General features: G+C 34.5%; 2 protein-coding genes across 3 annotated transcripts; both read left to right on the forward strand.

Annotated features, from left to right (window-relative positions):
• The first annotated feature begins 5982 nt into the window (after positions 1 to 5982).
• LOC105978104 (dynamin) lies at positions 5983 to 9605 on the forward strand. 2 transcript variants are annotated; one of them, XM_088819559.1, is made up of 8 exons: positions 6021 to 6301; positions 7344 to 7432; positions 7528 to 7603; positions 7750 to 7799; positions 7881 to 8231; positions 8808 to 8846; positions 9133 to 9253; positions 9413 to 9605. In XM_088819559.1, exons 1-8 carry the CDS (start codon positions 6142 to 6144, stop codon positions 9421 to 9423), a joined length of 897 nt encoding a protein of 298 aa, XP_088675685.1. In that variant the 5' UTR covers positions 6021 to 6141; the 3' UTR covers positions 9424 to 9605. The 2 variants fall into 2 exon arrangements, with proteins under 2 accessions (XP_012858974.2, XP_088675685.1); XM_013003520.2 differs by lacking the exon at positions 9413 to 9605 and having other exon boundaries at positions 5983 to 6301; positions 9133 to 9390.
• Positions 9606 to 16235: 6630 nt separating this feature from the next.
• On the forward strand, positions 16236 to 19162 carry LOC105978106 (F-box protein CPR1). The gene is made up of 2 exons (XM_013003524.2): positions 16236 to 17602; positions 18793 to 19162. The coding sequence occupies exons 1-2, from the start codon at positions 16422 to 16424 to the stop codon at positions 18917 to 18919; spliced, it is 1308 nt and encodes a 435-aa protein (XP_012858978.2). The 5' UTR covers positions 16236 to 16421; the 3' UTR covers positions 18920 to 19162.
• The last annotated feature ends 263 nt before the right edge of the window (positions 19163 to 19425 follow it).

Below are 19425 nucleotides of genomic sequence, written 5' to 3' on the forward strand. Positions count from 1 at the left end.
GCAGATTGTTATATTTATACCAACAATCTTAAGACAATACGTAGTTTCTAGTTTTAAACTTTCTGCCTCCATCATGTTTTATATTGGAAGTCTGCACAGAATTTGGTTTTTCTTTTTGACGTAGAAAAATCCATGTTCAAGTAAATTCTGCTATGCCTTGTGAGAAATTACAGTAAATTATTATGTTGAATAATAAATTCAATTGGGTGGAAGCCTTCATATAGAATCTAGTTGCCAGTAACGCTCAATTATGCTTATAAGACATCTCGCAAGTGGCCACATGCTCATGGCCTCAAATATTTGTTGAAATAAGATAATCATTAATTATTTTGTTTAAGTATTTGTTGTGTCATTCTGTTATGGTTTTAACAGACAAAAAAAAAAAAAAGAAGAGTCAGTTTGAGTTTGAGGAAAACAAACCGACTCTAGTTTTACATAAATGTCTATTTACCAAACTACATGTCTCTTTGTGAACATTGTACACATAATTTGGCAATTTACAGATGGTAACGTATGCAGAAAATTAATTATAATTTTCAATACATCTGTGTGAAGTTATTGAATTTATATAAGATTTACGTGTTGGAAATCTGCTATGTACGAGAATTTTGCCGAGGCGAGTTGTCTCTGTCCTTAAGACGAAATTTCCCCGCAACGGTGCTAACGGATTTAAATGGAAATCGTCTCCCAAGATACAACGGCAAAACTTGGAATAGGAGCACTCCAAATCCCAAGTACGACGAATTGTACTTTGTGTAGAACTTTTCGAGAGAATCTGTAAAAGGGAAGGCTTAATATGCAGTAGGCTTGTATTTGGATTGAAGTGAGGAATTGTGGGAATGTTATAAGGTTTGAAAAGTAGCGTCCTTTGGAGCAAAAAGGTACATTTTGTTTGAATGGTTGCACCATTTCGATTTGAGCCAATTGGGAGTAGCTGCACCATTTCGATTTGAGCCTGAATGGTTTGCATTGGTTCGGCCGCACCAATTCAGACCAGTCAGACCAATCGAGATGGGCTTCGAGTGAATGGGTTAAAGCCCATGACCTAATGTTTTTGGCCCAAAAAATTAATGTAGTGATTTGGGCCCGAGCCAAAATCCAAATCCGATCCGTACGAGCCGGCCGGTCGGACGGCGGCGGCGCGCGCGCGTGTGGGCACGATTTGAAACACATAACATATAGGCCTTTCTCCCAAACAAAGTTGAATGCCCAAAGGGCGTGACCCTTTGTCCCCATATTTTGATATAAATACAGCTCAGTACTTCTCTACTTTTCCAATGTGGGATAACTTAAAATCCCACTTTCCTTATATTTTGGACTAGTAATTTTTCATTCACCACAAAATTGGTTCTAATCCAAAATTCATTTATATACTCAATTAGACCGTACAATTACATTGATAAAAAAATGTTCATGACTCAATTTTTAACCAATTTTCCCAACAATCCCCCACATTGAATGAAAACGAGGGCGTCGATTCTCTCTAGAGTTCCCACGAATAGTATTGCATCGGGATATGTAGCATATAGCTTTGAACCTTCCGTAGTGGAGTTACATCGAATTTACTAGGCTGAGTAGTGAACGCGATGTCTTGAACTGTCAGCCGTTCGTGTAAACCAAGACAATGCAACCCACACAATACTATTCTCACATTTCCTTAGTTCTCATGATTGTGTCCGTTTTGGCCATGGACACACATCTTGGATTCATAAGTGTTTGTCAAGTTTTGAAGCGGCCCTCACTTCATACACTTACATAGGTGATCTCCTATTAAAGGTATCCTGCCAATACCTCACCTTTGTTATAAGGTTTTGGAATCATTAAAAGCGTTAGCTTATCCTTTACCCTTTCTGCAGGTAGCACTATTATCTTTCGCGGGAATGAGTTAGGAATGAGTTCCTTAGTGCTCCACTGAACTTTCTTAGCTTAGTTGTCCCTTTTGAACCAGTTCTTGGGATCTCCAGTCAGCATGGTTGGGTTACCACCAAGATTGTCCTTAATTTATGGGTTTTAATCCCATTCCCCTAGATAGGCATTGTAGTTGATCTCTTGGTAAACCTTTAGTCAACGGATCCGCTAAGTTGTCTTTAGACTTTACATAGTCTATAGAAATTATTCCATTTGAGATCAATTGCCTTATTGTATTATGTCGGCGACGAATGTGTCTAGACTTACCATTATACATGCTGCTTTGTGCCCTTCCAATTGCTGATTGACTATCGCAATGAATCAATATTGCCGGCACTGGTTTATTCCAACACGGAATATCTTCTAGGAAATTACGAAGCCATTCCGCTTCTTCTCCAGTTTTATCTAAAGCTATGAACTCCGATTCCATTGTGGATCGAGCTATACATGTTTGCTTTGTAGATTTCCATGACACAGCAGCTCCACCTATAGTGAAAACATATCCACTTGTGGATTTAGAATCTTTGGTATCGGATATCCAATTCGCATCACTGTATCCTTCTAGTACAGATGGATATCTTGTAAAATGCAAACCAAAATCTAGAGTATGTTTCAAATATCTAAGTACTCTAGTTAATGCATTCCAATGGTCATTTCCGGGATTGCTTGTAAATCTACTTAATTTACTAACCGAATGAGCAATATCCGGACGAGTGCAGTTCATGACGTACATTAGACTGCCTATGATTTGAGAATATTTCAATTGATCCACTGGTTCTCCACGATTTTTGGCTAAGTGAATTTTCAAATCGATTGGGGTCGTAGCAGGTGGACTATCAAACATTTTAAATTTCCGTAGTACTTTCTCAATATAATGCGATTGAGTAAGAACCAGTCCATTGTCATTTTTGATGATTTTTACTCCCAAAATTACATCGGCTAGACCCATATCTTTCATGTCAAAAATGTGTTGATAAAATTTTCTTAGTTTTCACGATTATCTCGTGATTACTACCCATAATTAACATGTCATCCACGTAGAGACATATAATCACAAATTCATTTGGTGTGTTTTTAATGTATACACATTTATCACACTCGTTTATTTTAAACCCATTTGATAGTATTGTTCTATCAAATTTTTCATGCCATTGCTTGGGAGCTTGTTTTAGTCCATAAAGTGACTTCACAAGTTTACATACTTTGGACTCTTGTCCATGAGCAACAAACCCTTCGGGTTGTTCCATGTATATTTCTTCTTCTAATTCACCATTTAAAAATGCTGTCTTTACGTCCATTTGGTGAATTTCTAGATTGTGCAAAGCAGCAATTGCTAGAAGTACTCTAATTGATGTGACTCTCGTTACGGGCGAATAAGTATCAAAGAAATCTAGACCTTCCTTTTGTCTAAATCCTTTGACTACTAACCTTGCCTTGTATTTATCAATCGAGCCATCGGCTTTATACTTTCTTTTGAGAATCCATTTACAGCCCAGCGGTTTATTTCCCGGGGGTAAATCAACCAATACCCACGTATGATTTTGCATAATCGAATCAATTTCACTATTGATTGCTACTTTCCAAAGCGGCGCTTCGGGAGTGGATAAGGCCTCTTTTATGGTCCTTGGATCATTTTCCAAAGTATATGTTAGGAATTCCGGTCCAAAGGACTTAGCAATTTTTGCCCTAGTGCTTCGTCTAGGTTCTTCATCACTTTGAAACCCATCATTAGCAGTTTCATAAGTTCTTTTGTGAGAACCCGTTGCTGATTTTTCTTTATAGGGAAATCTATCCTCAAAAAATTCAACATTTCTTGATTCAATGATAGTGCCTTCATTCATATCAAGAACATCAGACTTGTGTATTAAACATCGATATGCACTACTGTTGTTTGCGTAGCCAATAAAGATGCAATCAACGGTTTTAGGCCCAATTTTTATTTGTTTTGGTTTGGGTACTTGTACCTTAACCAAACACCCCCACACTTTTAAATATTTATAGGACGGCTTGTGACCTTTCCATAATTCATAAGGGGTTTCTTTATTTTCTCGGTGCGGAATCTTATTAAGAATATGATTTGCCGAGAGGAGTGCTCCCCCCCACAAATTCTGAGGTGAACCCGAATTTATCAACATTGCGTTCATCATTTCTTTAAGAGTCCGATTTTTGCGTTCAGCAATACCATTTGATTGGGGAGAGTAAGGTGCCGTAGTTTGATGAATAATGCCGGTTTGAGAACAAAATTCATCAAATGGAGCACCATATTCTCCACCTCTATCACTTCGAATCATTTTGATTTTCCTTCCAAGTTGATTTTCCACTTCAACTTTATAGCTTTTAAAAGCTTCCAAGGCCTCGTCTTTGCTCCTTAGCAAAAACACATAACAATATTTAGTGCAATCGTCAATAAACGTAATAAAGTATTTCTTTCCTCCTCTAGTTTGCACGAATTTTAAATCACAAATATCACTGTGAATTAAATCTAGAGGTTCCGTTGTTCTTTCAACAGAATTGAACTGTTGGAATTTTTAATTGAATAAAATAATTAGGTATTTCAAATAGGTGCATATTTGGAATGAATGTGTTTCTTTCCAAACAACACATCTATTTATGAAATAACTCTTTTCAAAACAACATATCCATTCACAAAAGGACTCTTAAATATCTATAAATAAGACAAAATCTGATCAGTTTTGCACAAGAGATAATAAGACGTTTGTGAATTTCTTCCTAAAAATTTTCTGTCAAAATTTCGTTCCTACGTTTTTAGTTCGCCGTGGACTTCGAATTTGTGCAAATATCGAAGTATCCGACTGTTGTATCTTGGGAGACTACCGGGAGTGACTGTTGCACCGTAGACAGCCCGAAAATATTGTCTTAAGGACATTGCTTTTGCAAGCCTCAGTCGATTTTTCGTTCTTCATATTTCCGGTCTATTTTCAAAACAACATATCCATTCACAAAAGGACTCTTAAATATCTATAAATAAGACAAAATCTGATCAGTTTTGCACAAGAGATAATAAGACGTTTGTGAATTTCTTCCTAAAAATTTTCTGTCAAAATTTCGTTCCTACGTTTTTAGTTCGCCGTGGACTTCGAATTTGTGCAAATATTCGTTCCACATTTTATGAGCTATGTATTTCAATTTAAATGGCTCGTCCTATAATTCATCAATTAAAGTGTGTTTCGTTAATTATTATATTGTTGTTTATTATAGTTTATGAATAGCAATTAGCGTATTAGTTAAATAAAAAAATGAATTAATCAACATTACTACCCAAATAAAATATATAAATTAATTAAAAAAATGTTATAATACAATTATAACAAATACAATGTACTATAAAGTTTCACTACCAGTACTTCCAATATTATGTTTCAACACCATCCAAATGCACTAGCAATACCATTGTTGCATATGGCATATACGACAACACCACCAAAATTAATACAATTAAGCTTTTTTTCCCATTTCCTATATCAAAGTCATCAAACATCATATATCAAATCCTTGTTAGGACTAAAAGTACTTTGAGGACATGCTAATGTCGCCGAAGAATAATACCCAGGAGAGAAAGTGTTCAAAATCATGCAATTCGACAATAAGTAAAGGGCAAATTACGGCCACCCCTGAGTTATGATCAAATTACGAAACCCCCCTCTTGTAATTACATTCACGGATAGTTTAAAAGGCGTGGAATGTGTCTCTCAAACAACGCGTGAAAAAGTGTATTGTAAGATATGTCAGACATTTGCAGGTAATTACAAAACAAAATGAAGGGTGTTTTGGACTTTCCAACGCATGGTTAGGAAGTTAACTGCATTTTTATGTTTGCTTTAAGGACTGCCACCCTTGTGAAACGTAACTGAGGACTGACTCACGTTTTATGTTTGCACTTGAATATTTATCGATACAAACCCCTTTTTTTTTTTCCATATATTGTTGAGGATATTATTGACACATTAAAAATAATAAATTTACTAAAAACTATGTTTTATTAGTTGAATATATAAACATATATAACGTGTTGTAGGAGGACCTATATTAAATTGCCTCATTTTAATAACGTTTAGTAAAATAACAAAAAGAAATTGTAAATCCACAAAAGAGAAAATGTTAATTACCAAAAAGAGAAAAAAGAGAACTAGCGTAGAACCTGGGGCTCTGCTGCTAGTGCAGTGGTGTAGCATCTGAGCAAAATAGTAAGTAGAGAAAAATAAAGAAGAAAGAATGGCGGCGACGAAAGAGGGAAAGGGGGTGGTAATCCATACCAAAGAGAGAAGAGGTATGAGAATTGATAATCCGTTTAATTTGAAGGTGGGTCAAGTTTTCACTGGCTTCGGCATTGGTTGCGGCTTGGGTATTGGCGTCGGCCGCCCTTTAAACTTAGGTATCTTTTCCCCCCCTCTCTCTCTCTCTCTCTCTCTCTGTTAAATCAATCTCTCTGAATTTTGGAGGTTTCCTAAATTCATACATGGAATTACTGATAATTAATGTTTTTGCTGCTCTGTTTGGTGGCAATTTTTTTGAATCCTGGAATTCGTGAACTGGTTTTTTTGGTGGACGGTTGAATATTTGATGTTTGAGCACTTATTTGATCGTGTTTTGTGAGTTTTAGAATGTCGAATTTATACTTTCGTGTTTCGTTTATGTTCTTGTTTTGAGAAATTGGTGGATTCATGTTGATAATATATTTGGAACAAAAAAAAAAAATGAGAAGAACAAAAATGTTTAGATTAGATTAATTTAATTTTAGTCCGTTCTACACTGATGGCCGATGCTTCAGTATACGTTTCAACTTTCATGAACTCGAAATATAAGCATCTGAAGCTAGGGTTTGGTTATCAACTGGCAACTAAGAAATGATCAATCTTAATAATGGAACAAGTCAAATAGTAAGGAAATGTGGTTCCAACTTCCCTTCTAAATTAATTATAAAGAAAAAGTATAATGAATCTTTTTTTTTTTATCCATGCTCTAGTATCAGCTGTATTGCGCATGAAAAGCTTAAATGGATTTTTTTTTTTTTTTTATTGATGAATAACGTAGGTTAGTCCGCATTTTTATTTTGTATCAGGCTTTAAATTCAGTGGGTGGCCATGTTCACAAAACCATCATAAGAAAACGGAATGGAAAGTCGTGCTCAAAATTGAAATAGATAGTTTGCCAAAAGATTTTGAGCATTCTGGAATATTTTTATATGTTAGAATTAATCTACTTATTGATAGTGATGCATCTAGAGCTATGCTCGTTACAAAATTATATCCTGTCCATATATATTGGTTTTAACTATTTTTTATCATTAAAGAACAGTCGACGACTGTCATTATACTAACCAAGTGCCACAGTACATTATTACTTTTTATTACGTTTTTAGAATTGGGGCATCGACATTTCTGAGTTAGTTGTGAAACTTCAATATGTCACTTTAGGTGCAATACCGGTCCTCAACCAAGTCATGAGTGCCACTAGAGGTGCAACCGATGCCTTTTCTGGTGTGCAAAGACATATCAATACTTCTGTATGTTTTCTCTCTGATATTTACTCTTCGGTTATTTGTACATGTCATGGAAAATATAAATTGTAATGTTTTGTCATTAACTTTGATGTATCTAGTTGATAAAAGTGGGCGCAAAGAACGTTCAAGTGGGTGTTGGCTGTGGAGTGGGTTTTGGCCATGGATTTGGAGTTGGTATGTTATCTATATTCCAGGTTGCTTCATAAGAAAGTCGCAGTTTTTCTATCTATTTTATTTTCTAAGTTTATCACTTCATCTAAGTTTATACGATTCTCATTCTTTACTATTTTAGATAAGCTAAGATAGTGCATACATGGCAGGCCTTGCTGTGAAGCCTGGTGTGCTGCATCAACTTCAGTCACAAGCTTTAGTATGTCCCTTTTTGCTGTTGGTTTTTTCTTCTTCTTCTTTTTTTGTTTCTAAAATCTTACTCGAGCTCCCAAATTTTCAGCAAGTGGCAACATATGTGATGACAAAACTCGGAATCGATTCGAGTTCGAACCTGTCTGTTACTCAAGGAATAATCCCAGCATCTTTACAATCTGGAATGACCATGGTTAAGGAAACTTCACATGAAAATCCCGGGGGAAGTATTATTAGTAATTTGGTAAAACCAGTATCAAACAGTACATTTGAAGGCAACATTAGCGATGCGAAAGGTGCGGTGGTGTCTCTGGATGACACTTTAGCAGCAAAAAGTGCTGCAATAAACACAGAATACAGCAGTCGAACAGAGGCGGTCCTTAACAACTTTTTGAAAAGTCCACTTCTCAAAGAAGAAGGGAGCTCGCTCAATGAACAAGTACGTCAAATTTAATCCTTTTCTAGTATTATTGTAACTTCATTGCAGCATAACTCTTTTTATACCCCACATATATCAGCGAGCTATAATCCCAGATGTTTATTGTGTAAGAAGATCCTTAAGTTTAACAAGAATTGTCTCCGATTCGTACCATACTATTTTAAGTGGTGAAAGGTTGAAATCGGGCAATACGGTCGCAGTCTTTCATTATGTATCATTTTAATCATTGCATCCAAGCATTTCAATTTATTTTCTCATAATTTATTAGAAAAAAAACATTTTTTTCTCGTATAAATGGTTATTACGACTCATGCATCAAAAGGGATTTCGATACCGCAACCTCTACCCACAATGAGAAAAGGCGCAATGCCACTTAGGCTAAGCCTTGGTGATGAATTTTCTCTCATAGATTCTCAAGCTTGATTTAAACATATATATATATATATATATATATATATATATATATATATATATATATATATAATATTTGTTTGATTTTTTTTTTTTTTTTGACTCTGGATTGAATTTATTTCGGATCGTGAACTGACAGTTACTGACTCCGATTTTTCGTTGCAGGCTAAGACACTGCAGTTGGAGAAAAATGTGCTTCAAATGGTACTGTTTTGACAGAAAAAACTGATTACTTATGCAGATATTAAATTCTTCAGTGGAGCATTGATTTGATTTCTAGACATTTTCCGAGACTTTAGATTCATGTATTAGTGATATTAAACGAATTTGTTTCTCAAATGGATTGAGATTGTCGTAAAAGAAAAACACATATTCACTTTGATATGCATTCACAATGCATCAGTGGCATAGTCTTTCTTCTACTTATGTGTGTGTTTTTGTTTTTTAGACGAAACATATATACTAACAAACTTTAGTAATATGCATTCAGGTGTTGAAACACCAGATGCTGATTGAGGAGCTGATGCAAGAAAACGAGAAGCTTCGCCAAATATTAGTCGAAGAATTGAAAGTCAAACCTGGCAAGCTCCAATCTAGCTTCACAACTAGGAGTAAGTCCTCTTCATGTACTGAATGTTTTGAATGCCGTAGAAAACAACGAAAACGGTGTTGAAACTAATACACTAGTATTAACCAATTTTTGTTTATTTTTTGTCTCAAAAATATAAGTCCATTCTTTTTTGCGTGAGCCGATACTATTTAATCATTAGGTATCTCATGAGGTAGTAACAGAGGTAGCAAGTCGGTTTAAAAAAAGATTACACGAGTGCTACAAAAATCGGGCAGCTGGCTTATAGCTTATATGGCTTATAGCTTAAATATACTTCCATAATCAATTGACTGAAGCAATATTTTCTCCTTGTTGATTATTTCTGTTCGAGGTATTTTCTCGATTCTTTCATCTTTGACATTGTACAGAGTGACGAATTTTGTTACATCCTTATTTTTAATAGAACATTCTACTGTACCCAGAGTTCACGTTTGAGTTTCATAGCTAAGCAGCTTAATAGCAAGGGAAAGTCTGCTAGCTTCTTCGGTAAGCTAAGCTTAACACCTCATCGTCAATGTGATCATTCTCTCTATGGTTTGTTTGGCTTCAATGTTAATATTTTCTTTAAGTTTGATCAGTACATCAAATTAGTTCTTCACATGTGATTAACTCTTCCGTCTAGTTATCTTTTCGAATTTGGTCGTAATTATGTGTCATTCCACCCAAACTAAACTCAAATTATAGGAGAATTTAGGTTGGTTGCACTTCCTGAAATATTTTTATTTATCTTCTCCCTCTTTTTTAGCAATAGAATTCTTTTGTATGTGTTTACTATGGGTGAAAATTGGAACGAAATTTATGAATTCCGCCGATTCCGATATGCAAAATTTTTGATTTTGGAACAAGAATTTTTATTTCGAATTCCGGAACTTCTGATTCTTCTCTTTTCAATTTCTTTTGGGATTGGAACTGGAATACATATTAGTTCCTAAATATTCCAAAAATTCAAATTATATTTCCGAAAATTACACTTATAATATCAATATCATTATGTATTTTTATATTATAGCCATAGGTGACAAAAATATAGAATCACAAATTCTGTTCAAAAAAATTCTGATTTTCATTTTTAGAATAAGTTTTTTCATTCGAATTTTTTATTGTTCCAATATTATTGGAATGAAATCGGAACTAGTTTTCCACTTATAAAGATTTGAAAATTGAAGTGTTAATTTCGATCCGATCAGTCCGATTTCCACCCCTAGTGTTTACCATGTATGTAGCTTTTAGGGTCGGTCCATTTGGATGGAGGGATTTCAAATCCATAATAACAAATCCCTCGGACTTGTTTGGATTGAGGGATTTGGGGATGGATTTCAAATCCACACCCCTCATTTTTAGTTGTTTTTGGAGCAATTGGAGTCATTTCAAATCCCTTCCTCAAATCAAATCCCCCTTCAAATCCCTCCATCCAAACGCACACTCAAGGTTTTGGACAAAGAAAGTTGATTTCAGAAATACTTTAGTAAACTTTCATTGTTAACTAATGTAGATCGAAAAATAGATATCTGAAGCGAAAATATGAGTAGTTGTTGACGGCCTTCTGGAACATCCTATATACATTTAGCAAGTTACTCCTAATTGTTTGCGTTTTTCAAAGAAAAACCGATCGTTCAAGTAGTCAGCTAATGATTTCCACTTGGGTTTACTCCCGGAGAATTGCCCCGAAAAAGTTATTGAACTAACAAAATTCGGCTGCCTGCCCAAAAAGTTATTGAACGAACAAAAATAGAATATAAAGTACAATTATTTAATTAGATGGCATATATACTCATAGTAAGATAGAAAAAATTGTAATCAATTTATTTTCATGTAGATAGATAGATAGATGCTATATACGATCATTTTTCTCTGACTTTTTACAGTTTCCACTATCATCATATCTTATCGGGAATCTAAATTGTTCCTGCCAATAACCACAGAATCACTTCTCTCTCGCACCATAGTTCTTTCTTTCTTACAACCCGCAGCTCTCTCTCTCTCTCTCTCTCTCTCTCTCTCTCTCTCTCTCTCTCTCTCTCATTGCTTAAAGGACCACATCGATCGCTAGTACCGTCTAAATGTCTGTCTAACCATTTGTATTTTATTGTATGAGTATTTTTGTCGAATGCCTGAAATCCAAAATTTATAAATTGATCCATCCAATTTATATATATGTATTAAGATTTCTATCAGTGTGTGTAGTGTGTGTTTGTGTGGAAGTGGAGACAATAACAAAGCAGCATGATGCATGTGCACATCACAATCCAGCTGCTAATGGTCCATTCTGCTTTTACTTCACATTTTCAAAAGTCAGTCAGTTAATTCCTACCCTACCCTTTCCAGCTGTCTCCTCCTTACATTCATTGTCTCCATCCAACATCCCATGTACGACAAAACTTCCGCTGTGAAATCACACAAGAATCCTATTCCCATAAAAAGAAAAAACACACAAGAATCACACCCCCATATATATTTATTTGGCCATATAGTTTTCGTTTAAATTTTTCTAATTCAGTTTCGCAGTTTTCTGGTATGTTTTATAAATAGAGGTACGTATGTAAGATTAATAATCAAATTGATGGAATCAGAAAATGTGAAGTTGGCGTGCAATAAAGAACACCAATCTTAACTCTCAATGTTTAAACAAACAATATAATGCCAAAATAATGTTACAAAGCAACTGTGAATTTGAAGTGGTAAACTAACAATTTACCCTCAAATTTTTTTTTTCCCCGCTAACAACATAACATAGTACAAAAACAGTAAGACAGAATACAAACACAGGAAAACAATAAAGAATTCACAAATGTTTATTGAAGCCTAGAATAATATGGGATGAATAATCTCAAATGAAAAAAAGAAAAGAAAAAAAAAAAAGCAGAACGAGCTAACGTTGTGAGTTTCAAGCAAGAAGCGCAACTCCGCCAATGAATGCCAAGACAGCCGCCATGCTAGGTCCAGACGAAGCAGCTGCCGATGGCGGTGGTGCCGGCATAGGTGGAGAAGGTCCCGGAGATGGTCCCGGTGAAGGCCCCATGGGTCCCATCGACGGAGACATTGGCGGAGCTGGTGGAGAAGACGGCAGCATGGGTTGCATTCCGGGTGCCGCCATTGGGGGTGATGGCCCCATACTCGGCGGTGGTGTGGATATTGGTGGCATTGAAGGTGGAGCCATGGTGGTGGTGGGTGGTGGTGCCGCCATGGCGGTAGGAGACATCACCGGAGATGGGGTAGGAGCTTGAGAAGCTGAGAAAGCTACAAGTGCAAACATTGTGGAGACAAAGAAGATAGCACTAGAGCGAGCCATGAGTGAGAGAGGAATTAATTAATTAAGGCTATTTTTTCAAGATAGTGAAAATTTGAGGACAAAGGCTTACAAAAGGTTTGTGAAGAATGTGTGAGGTAGATATATAGAGAGAGTTTGGAAGAGAGAGATATATTGATGATAAAATGACCTATGGGTGCACAGAGTTTTCATGCAGGGTATATAGCTGGTGTGGGGGGTCGGTGGGGTTTTGTCATCCCTTTTGTTTTATTTTTTTAAGTTCTCTTTGGTAGAGAAAAAGTAGTGCTTTAGCAATGGTTGTTTGTTGCCCACATACATAGAGATGCCACCTCCACCTTCATGTATATCACATCAATAATCCAATTCATAATAATTAATGGCACACATAATATACATATAATATATATATATATATATATATATATATATATATATATATATATATATATATATATATATATATATATATATATATATATATATATATATATATAATTAGGATAACAACTTAAACAATTATGGTTTTTGGATGAAATAATATTAGTTAGAAGGAATGAATATGAATGCCCGAGATAAGTAGTACCTCTGTTTCATATGAACTCGAAAACCCGAAAACTTGAAAATCTGAAAACCCGAAAATCGAATAAACCCGAAACCCAAAAAATCATGAAATTCTGATTAATACTCAGATTCGTGACACACTGACATGTGAATGACTAGTGGTATGGAAAATGTTTGTGTAGTGTATAAATCACGAGGTCAATTACTGAGGAAGGCCTATATATCACCAATACCATTATATTTTAGTAGGCGGCGGTTATATGCAAGTCCATTTTTTTATTAGTTTAAGACATCCAATATAAAAATACTAATCTACCCTTAATAAAATTTAAAATCAAACAAAAAAAACAAAGCATTAAAAAATAAAAAAAATCATTTTCTTTGTGCAAGACTAAATAAAATACATAAATCCAAAAACCCTTCTTCCTTATTTCACAACTTAAAACTCTCCTCCTTCTTCCCCTTCTTCTTCACAAACCCACCAAGAAATCCTACACACCAAAATTATCAAATACATACCAAACATTCATGATGGAACCAAAAAACAATGATATGGTGGTTTACGAGGGTGGAGAACACAATGAAATATGTTTTAACCGTTTATTTTTGCTTTTGGGTCGTTTTTTTTTGTTGGGCAAAAAATTCGACGATACAAAAAATCGGTCTGCAAATACCGATTTTTGTTACTAAAGTCGGTAACCACATTCCGATTATTTTAATAAAAATCGGTACTTAAAAACCGATTTTTTTAGTAAAAATCGGCATGACAACACCGATTTGTTTTTGTATTATCGGTATTTTTATGCCGACTTGTACTACAAAATTCGGTTTTTAAATACCGATTTTATTATCGTGTTTTTTTAAGACCGTTTTCTCATACTTTCGTGCATCAACCTAGGGGATTGATGGATGATTATTCAAATGAATTATTTAACGAATAAATATTTGAGATACGGAAAGCTCTACTCGATTGGGTTAAAGAAGTGGTAGACGTCACCGAATGGTGATAAACATTTTCGTTTCAAATATTTAAAAAAATATCAATTAACCAAATATATAATGTATTATTTAAAAAAAAAATTCAAAAAATATCGGTATTCGAAAACCGATTTTGTACTCAATAATCGACATTATAACGCCGATTTTGACTTGTAAAGTCGACGTTGTGTCGCCGATTTGGTTAACAAAAATCGGTATTATGACGCCGATTTTCGTGTACAAAATCGGTCTGGATAAACCGATTCGGGAAATCAACGAAAAAAAATAAAAAAACCAATTTCAATCTCAATTTTTTTTCCAAAATCGGCCAAATCATTGCAACCCAACAAGAAATAAGCATAAATTAATGTTCATTCATACATATTTAGCATAGATTAATATTTGGCAGTCGTGATGTTTCTTTTTTGTTTTGTTTTATTTCTTTTTTCCTTTTTTTTATTTCTGGTCTTGAACAAATTAAAAATAAGATTTATTTGTATTTGAGTATTATTTGTGGATAAGGGTATATTTGTTATTTTTTGATCTTGATGTAATAAAATTAGATTAATTTACGGGCTTGAACTAATAAACTCTTTTATGTGATTTTGAACTAATAAAAAAATGGGCTTGCATATAACGGCCGCCATTTTAATAATGACTGTCACAATCATTTTGTGACTCTTTTTAATTGCCTTGTACTCAACTTTTTAATATAGTATGCGTACGAGTTTAATAGAATCATTATTGCGTTATCTACTAATTAAAAATAAATAAAACTTGATTTGCATTCTTGAAGATTTGAACCAGTTGCAAATTTATTCCTAAAATTTCTCCTTCATATCTTTTATCTTTTTGATACGCAAAAGAACTCAAGTTCTGAGGGATGAATTATTGTGTTTGTTTATGTCTTAGAGGGTGTTTGACTAAGCTTATTTTAAATAGCTGATAAACTCTTACGTCTGATAAGATGTTTTAAGAGCTGATAAACTGTTGCATCTTATTTTTATGATTAATTTTTGGAGTGCCTGGATAATGAACTTATTTCCTATTTTCAATCATTATAAGATCTTAAATAAAAAGGTAGGGTAGATTCGTAGATGTATTTTAAAAAAAAGATCTTATTCAAAGACCCTCTTATTTGATCTTGTCATTATTCAAGATTCGATTTATTCACTCATTATATTATTCTCATTATACTATTGTTCATAACATGATTAGCCTAATAAGGTTTACATCGTAATTTACAATACTTAAAGACATCATTGTAATTTTTTTTCTTATTGCATTACTAATATAGTGTTTTTCAAAATATCTTTTTGTACATCATAATCCTACCTACTATTGTGATTTTGAGACACAAATAATAATCCACAATTATGTTGAAAATTCGATTTTGAGACACAAATAATAATCCACAATTATGTTGAAAATTCGAAAATTACATTTTCAACACTTTAGTTTAACAATTCGTACATAAGACGAAGGAAAAAGTTGCATTAAAAGAAGGATTCACACGCAATTTACAAACACAAAAGAGACAGATGCTTCAATACACAAATAGGACAAAACACATATCTAATTACATTACTGTAAGTTTGTAACCATCAAGCTGGTACAATAATTCTTTAAAATTTAAATAAAACATAAGAACTATATTTCAAAAAAAAAAAAAAAAAAACACTTTAATCCAAAGAGCTGGAACAAAAAAGAAAAGAAAATGACATCAACTCCTTAAATGATTCAACATAATCATCTTATCCTCACTGCCTATAGCAGGGCAGTCGTCCTCTATTCCTCCTCCTCCACATCAATACGCACTGAAATTCGCACGATAATTTGTGAAAACCACTCTGTAGAATCAGACGCCTCCTCCGCTACTCAGATCACATTAGCGTGGAGTCGTTTTTGAAATTCAAACTCCCACTTTCACACAACGGTACGTCTAAAATTATCGACCGAGATTTGTGAAATTGTTATCTTTGCTAATGTGACAACGTAAAAATTTAATTATGGAGAAAATATTAATTTCCAACCATAAGATACGATAGTGAAACATAATTAAATTTTATTATTAAAAAATATTTTGAATTTACCTTAAAATTAGAAAAAAAAAAAAAAAAAGAAATTGGGTCCATCTTAATTGCACATATCTAATGGGTTTTGTCAAATTTTACGTATGAAATGAAATATGAACAATTTATAACCTAGTGCTTTGAAGGCAAAATTTAAAAATAAAAAGGAGGGGGAAAGTATGGATGAAGTCCAAATGAGAGGGACGCAGCTATAATTAATTACACAAATCCCCAAACCCTAACTTCCACACCATGTTTCTTTGAATTTCAATTTGTTTGCTGCTCCGAAAATGTCTGACATCCCCTCCGATCTGTTAAAAGAAATACTCCGGCGAGTCACCGGCGAGCCCCTCTTGCGATTCCGTACAGTCTGCAAGGAGTGGCGCCGCATCATCGACGATCCATCCTTCGTCAGAATCCATGCCCACACTCAAATCTCCTCCAACACTCTCCTCATCAGAAACTCAACCACCAACACTCTCCTCTACTCATTGAATTTGGATACCCTAAACCACAACGAATCCAAACAAACCATTGAAGTAACCGCCGTCAAACCATTCTCCCGATCAGGCGCCACCGACGTACCTAATTTGCCGGCGCCCTCTTGCCACGGTCTGATTCTCAATTCCCACTATTACGAAATTGATAAGGCATGGGTTGTATGGAACCCGTTAACCCGCGAGTTCCACGAGTTGCCCCTATTCAAAACCAAACCCAATGCCGAGTCGAGCTTAGCTTGTCTTGGGATTGGGTACGATTGTTCTTCCGATGATTTCAAAGTTGTGAGGATAGATCGAATGCGCACTACCGACAGTACAACAACCGCTCACCAAACTAGCATTTATAGTCTGAAAATGAATTGTTGGAGGATGGTTAAGGATTGCCCTTACGATTTTCCCGGTCATAGGCGGCCGGGTGTTTTTCTGAATGGGGCATTGCATTGGGTATTGGAGAATAAAATAGTTGTGCTTGTTCTTGGAACTGAAGATTACAGAGAACTGCCGATGCCTACAAAACCAGGGGAATCTGTTTTACCGAGTCTAAAAGCGTTGGGTGGATTCTTATTCATGAGTTACTACGACTGCAACGGCAATCCAATGGAGGTAGGTCAACTAGTGGAGGGATGGGTGATGAATGATTATGGAGTGGAGAAGTCGTGGACCAAGTTGTTTTCGTTTACCGAAGATTTTCTTTTGGATGTGGATGTCCTCACACCTATTGCTTATATCAAGAGCAAAGGGCTCGTTATTCTGCAGAATTTTGACGATTTTTTATTGTTCGATATTCAGAGTAATTCTGCCAAGATGGTTACTGTTAGTGGCCTCCCGAGTAATTTCTATTGTCAAATTATGCCGCAAAGTCTTTTTCGATTGGGTCGTAGTTTTGCTGTTGATGTGAAAAGTAAAGCAGCAATGAAGAGGGAGAGGAAAAGGAAGAGGATGGGGAAGCCGACGATCAAGCCTCAAGCTAGGTGAATATCTACTCCACCTATACCCTTCTTTATATTTATATATATATATATATATATATATATATATATATATATATATATATATATATATATATATATATATATATATATATATATATATATATATATATATATATATATACACACACACACACACACACGAATTGATTAGATTAGCTTCTGTTGTTTAGCTGATTCTAGGATTGCATATTTTCAAATTCTGCTAGCCGAAACGTTTTTCCGTATTCCGTCTAATGTTATTTGATAGTTGAGTATTGTTGTTGTTTTCAAATATTTCTATGTGGACGAGGATATATTATTTAACCTGGAGGAGAACTTTCCGATCTTTTAGTTGATGTAAAATAATTCCTTATATTTGGAATACAATAGAGCTTAAAGTGATGCAGACTCATCCGGAGCACTATATGCTTATATAATTTGAAGTACCCGAATCATTATATACTTCATTTCAGGGGCTATATATTTTTTTGCTAATCAAAATGACTTTGCTTTGCCTTTTATAAGTTCCAATGGGCAGAGTACATGTGATTTGGATATATGATCGATTGCTTAGCTTTCTAAAGTGCAATAAATAATGGATAGCTTTCGTTGTTTGACTTACTTGTCTATATATTTTGCTTAATTCACATTTGCTGAACATCAATTCTTCCTTTTTTTTTTTTTTAAATAATGGAACATGTTATCAACACTCCAATTGAATTATGCTCTATTTGTTTTTGAATGATATTGAAGAATTATGTAAGTGTAGATTTCCTTTAAATTTATGATTTTGTACGATATTGAAAAGTTATACATTATTGTGACTTGGGATATGATGTGGCTGTAGCAGCAAACTGCTATTTTTAATAGCTGTTGATAATTGGTAGGGCCGAGATAGTAAGAACCTGATTTCTACTATGATATTAGTTCAAAAAATTATGTTGATATTTTATTGAAATTAAGAGTTGAAGTTCATTTTTATCCGAAGCTTATGTTAGTGTTGCACTTGTTTGATTGATTAAATTCTCGAGTTGCCATCTTTCTTTTTCTCTCTTTTTTTCTTTCTTTATACCGGTCTTTGTGGATGACGGTGGCTCAAGAACATATCGTGTTGGTTTTTTTATTTTAATTTATTTTTCAGTAGCAGCTTTTTGTCATCAACATGACCAGACTGTTTACATATTTTGCAGGGTGGAGCATTCCGTAATAATCGAGAAGGTTAGGCTCTTTTTTGATTTAAATGCATTGGCTTGGTCTGATGATGACTATGATGATGATGATGTTGATATTGATGACGACGAAGACGATTATTATTGATTAGTTTTTTGAACGTGTTTTTGGTGGAAGCAATGGACGTCTGAAAGAACACGCTCAAGAAATGCCTTTTTTGCATGGATAAATATTTATTATCGATGACTGTTAATTTTTGTTGGTTATGAATGTAGGCGGCGATCTTAACGGTTGTTTTAAGTTCTTGCAGATTTAAGTGAAAGAACACAAAATGATTTGTGTCTGTACTCTCTTCCAATTATTTGTTTTGCACTTTATGGTTGTTGTCAAGGTGAAAGAATTTATGGTCCTGAATTCGTTTAATACAAATATGTTATCTTAAGTGTTATGACACTTGAGAAAACATGCAGCAGAAATATAAATATATAAAGACGGTACTCAGATATAAAAATGTTCACAAGTAAAAACTTGTAAACTTGCCCTTTACTGGATGGAAACATTATATTAAAAACAGTATTCCAAGAATACAAATAGAAGATGTACGAAAACTTCTTCCTTATGAATGAATCAATAACATGATCATTCTTACATTC

This window comes from Erythranthe guttata, chromosome 1 (assembly GCF_056151865.1).
Source record: "Erythranthe guttata isolate IM_541 chromosome 1, IM_541, whole genome shotgun sequence".
NCBI classification, from domain to species: Eukaryota; Viridiplantae; Streptophyta; class Magnoliopsida; order Lamiales; family Phrymaceae; genus Erythranthe; species Erythranthe guttata.

What these genes read in the sequence shown, in the direction of transcription:
- LOC105978106 (XM_013003524.2), top strand. Translation starts at nt 16,422, where the DNA reads ATGTCTGACATCCCCTCCGATCTGTTAAAAGAAATACTCCGGCGAGTC. An exon ending in ACGATCAAGCCTCAAGCTAG is followed by an intron (nt 17,603 to 18,792) that starts GTGAATATCTAC and finishes CATATTTTGCAG; the next exon opens with GGTGGAGCATTCCGTAATAA.
- LOC105978104 (XM_013003520.2), top strand. Translation starts at nt 6,142, where the DNA reads ATGGCGGCGACGAAAGAGGGAAAGGGGGTGGTAATCCATACCAAAGAG. An exon ending in AAAGACATATCAATACTTCT is followed by an intron (nt 7,433 to 7,527) that starts GTATGTTTTCTC and finishes TGATGTATCTAG; the next exon opens with TTGATAAAAGTGGGCGCAAA. An exon ending in TGGCCATGGATTTGGAGTTG is followed by an intron (nt 7,604 to 7,749) that starts GTATGTTATCTA and finishes CATACATGGCAG; the next exon opens with GCCTTGCTGTGAAGCCTGGT.